The sequence below is a fragment of the Bison bison genome, unplaced genomic scaffold (genome assembly GCF_000754665.1).
Source record: "Bison bison bison isolate TAMUID 2011002044 unplaced genomic scaffold, Bison_UMD1.0 scf7180017864295, whole genome shotgun sequence".
In the NCBI taxonomy this organism is placed as follows: Eukaryota; Metazoa; Chordata; class Mammalia; order Artiodactyla; family Bovidae; genus Bison; species Bison bison.
This window is the reverse complement of record NW_011494867.1, coordinates 7,615,565-7,618,624: the sequence shown is the minus strand read 5'-3', so window position 1 is coordinate 7,618,624 and position 3,060 is coordinate 7,615,565. Positions and strand designations below refer to the sequence as shown.

General features: G+C 53.8%; 1 protein-coding gene across 4 annotated transcripts in view; it reads right to left on the bottom strand.

The window, feature by feature from the left end:
* The window catches only part of CMIP (c-Maf inducing protein), a 213,864-nt gene that overhangs the window by 11,636 nt on the left and 199,168 nt on the right, over positions 1–3,060 (bottom strand). For all 4 annotated transcript variants that reach the window (XM_010850800.1, XM_010850797.1, XM_010850798.1 and 1 more), the window contains exons 12-13: positions 834–860; positions 492–540 (exon numbers count right to left, since the gene is read on the bottom strand). In XM_010850800.1, coding sequence (XP_010849102.1) covers positions 492–540; positions 834–860 — 76 coding nt within the window. The remainder of the gene's footprint in view (positions 1–491; positions 541–833; positions 861–3,060) is intronic.

Genomic DNA, 3,060 nt, shown 5'->3' with positions numbered 1-3,060 from the left:
GCCCTTACGCTTGTGTGATGGGAGTACGGCTGGGGTGGGCGCCCAGCCCGCTCTGAGTCCCCATTCACACACAGGGGCCCTGGGCTGCAAGGCTTCGCTCCCCTTGGGGCGGCCCTCGGCCACCGTGCCCGGGAAGCATCCCAGCGCAGTGTCGTCCCTGGCCCGCTGATCATCAGAACGGCAGAGAGGATGTGCCATGATCTCAGATGCAGTTAGAAGCCCTGGTGCCGGCCTGGCTCTAAAGCGAGGCCTATGCTCCAAGGAGAAACCGCCTTAGGAAATACCTCTGGTGAGCCCGCGTTTACAGTAGAATGCTGGCATCACGGGCCGGGCTCAGACACGCGGGGCGGGGGCTGTGTCTGAGCAAAGGCAGGGGAGGGGGCCTGTGTGAACTGTCGTGATGCCCGAGGGGGTCAGGGAGGTGCCAGCAGAGCCATGGGCGCCCTGCTGCGGCTGGGACAGCATGCCCGCCAGGGACGGGGCAGCCTCACCTCTTGTCGAGGGTCTTCAGCGAACCTCTGAATCACGTACTTCAGTTCCCTGAAAGAGACGGGGTGGGGACACAGTCGCGCCCGGGGTCCTGGCTGGGGGTGGACCAGGATGGGGAGGCTGAGGATGGGGTGGGGTGCCAGCTCAGCTGGCAGGATCAGAAGGTGCCCGGGTGGGCCTGGAGGGACACGTGTCTCGGGAGAACTTCCGGGGGGCGCCATCCTCGCCTCCCTGGATGCACGTGCAGAGGACTGGCCAGAAGGATGGCTGGTCGCTGGGGGATGCCTGCAGGACAGGGCATGTGCGTACTGGAAGAGGGTAACGGGTGTTGCCCGAATACTCACTTGGTGAACTTCTCGTGCGCGAGAGCTCTGGAATAGAAACAGGGGAAGAGCGCAGTGAGCGAGGTGCTCGCGACGACAGCACGGTGGCCCGCAGGCCTGCCTCTGGGGATGGCAGGCCTGCTTCCAGGAACGAACAGGAAGTTGAGCAGGCAACACGGACATCGTGTCCCGACTCGACAGGACATGGTCAGAACGGGAACAGGCTGAGCCCCGGGCCCCGCCCCGCTGAACAGAAGCGGCGTTCAGCGGCGTGCACATGAGCGTGTCCGCACGTGGGCACCAGGGACCCAGGTGTGTGTGTTAATCACTCCACCGCTGAGGCACAGCCGCGCTAATTGCCGGCTGCATCAGAGCGGCGGTCGGGGACCGCCCCTGGGGCAGAGTTGCATCATGGATTGTTGTCAGGTGCGTCCCCCGGGCCGTGGGGCCAGGGCTGCCGCCAGTGACGCCACTGCCCTCGGGAGTCGGATTTCTCCGGTATCACGTCCTGGGGGCTGTGGGGACCAGCCAGGCCGGCAAATGGGGCAATTACCGAGGGTAATGTCCCCTTGGAGGGCCGCATTTCATAAACATGGCCTCTTTAATAGGCTCCGCAGAGGGCTCGGGGTGGCCTCCCGGGGCCCGCTGCTTCGCATCTATCAAAACAGAGGCCTGCAGGCATGTTAGGCCCTGGTTACCTCGTCCAAGGTAAGGAGCAATGGCTGCACTTGGCTGGAGCAGCCATGAAGAGATACCCCACGCCCAAGGTAAGAGAAACCCAAGTAAGACGGTAGGTGTTGCAAGAGGGCATCAGAGGACAAACACAGTGAAACCATACTCACAGAAAATTACTCAATCTAATCACACTAGGACCACAGCCTTGTCTAACTCAATGAAACTAAGCCATGCCCGTGGGGCAACCCAAGACGGGTGGGTCATGGTGGAGAGATGTGACAGAATGTGGTCCACTGGAGAAGGGAATGGCAAACCACTTCAGTATTCTTGCCTTGAGAACCCCATGAACAGTATGAAAAGGCAAAATGATAGGATACTGAAAGAGGAACTCCCCAGGTCAGTAGGTGACCAATATACTACTGGAGATCAGTGGAGAAATAACTCCAGAAAGAATGAAGGGATGGAGCCAAAGCAAAAACAATACCGAGCTGTGGATGTGACTGCTGATAGAAGCAAGGTCCAATGCTGTAAAGAGCAATACTGCATAGGAACCTGGAATGTCAGGTCCATGAATCAAGGCAAATTGGAAGTGGTTAAACAAGAGATGGCAAGAGTGAATGTCGACATTCTAGGAATCAGCGAACTAAAATGGACTGGAATGGGTGAATTTAACTCAGATGACCATTATATCTACTACTGCAGGCAGGAATCCCTCAGAAGAAATGGAGTGGCCATCATGGTCAACAAAAGAGTCCGAAATGTAGTACTTGGATGCAATCTCAAAAACGACAGAATGATCTCTGTTTGTTTCCAAGGCAAACCATTCAATATCACAGTAATCCAAGTCTATGCCCCAACCAGTAACGCTGAAGAAGCTGAAGTTGGAACGGCTCTATGAAGACCTACAAGACCTTTTAGAACTAACACCCAAAAAAGATGTCCTTTTCATTATAGGGGACTGGAATGCAAAAGTAGCAAGTCAAGAAACACCTGGAGTAACAGGCAAATTTGGCCTTGGAATACGGAATGAAGCAGGGCAAAGACTGATAGAGTTTTGCCAAGAAAATGCACTGGTCATAACACCCTCTTCGAACAACACAAGAGAAGACTCTATACATGGACATCACCAGATGGTCAACACCGAAATCAGATTGATTATATTCTTTGCAGCCGAAGATGGAGAAACTCTATACAGTCGGCAAAAACAAGACCAGGAGCTGACTGTGGCTCAGACCATGAACTCCTTATTGCCAAATTCAGACTTAAATTGAAGAAAGTAGGGAAAACCACTAGACCATTCAAGTATGACCTAAATCAAATCCCTTATGATTATACAGTGGAAGTGAGAAATAGATTTAAGGGCCTAGATCTGATAGATAGAGTGCCTGATGAACTATGGAATGAGGTTCGTGACATTATACAGGAGACAGGGATCAAGACCATTCCCATAGAAAAGAAATGCAAAAAAGCAAAATGGCTGTCTGGGGAGGCCTTACAAGTAGCTGTGAAAAGAAGAGAAGCGAAAAGCAAAGGAGAAAAGGAAAGATATATCCATTTGAATGCAGAGTTCCAA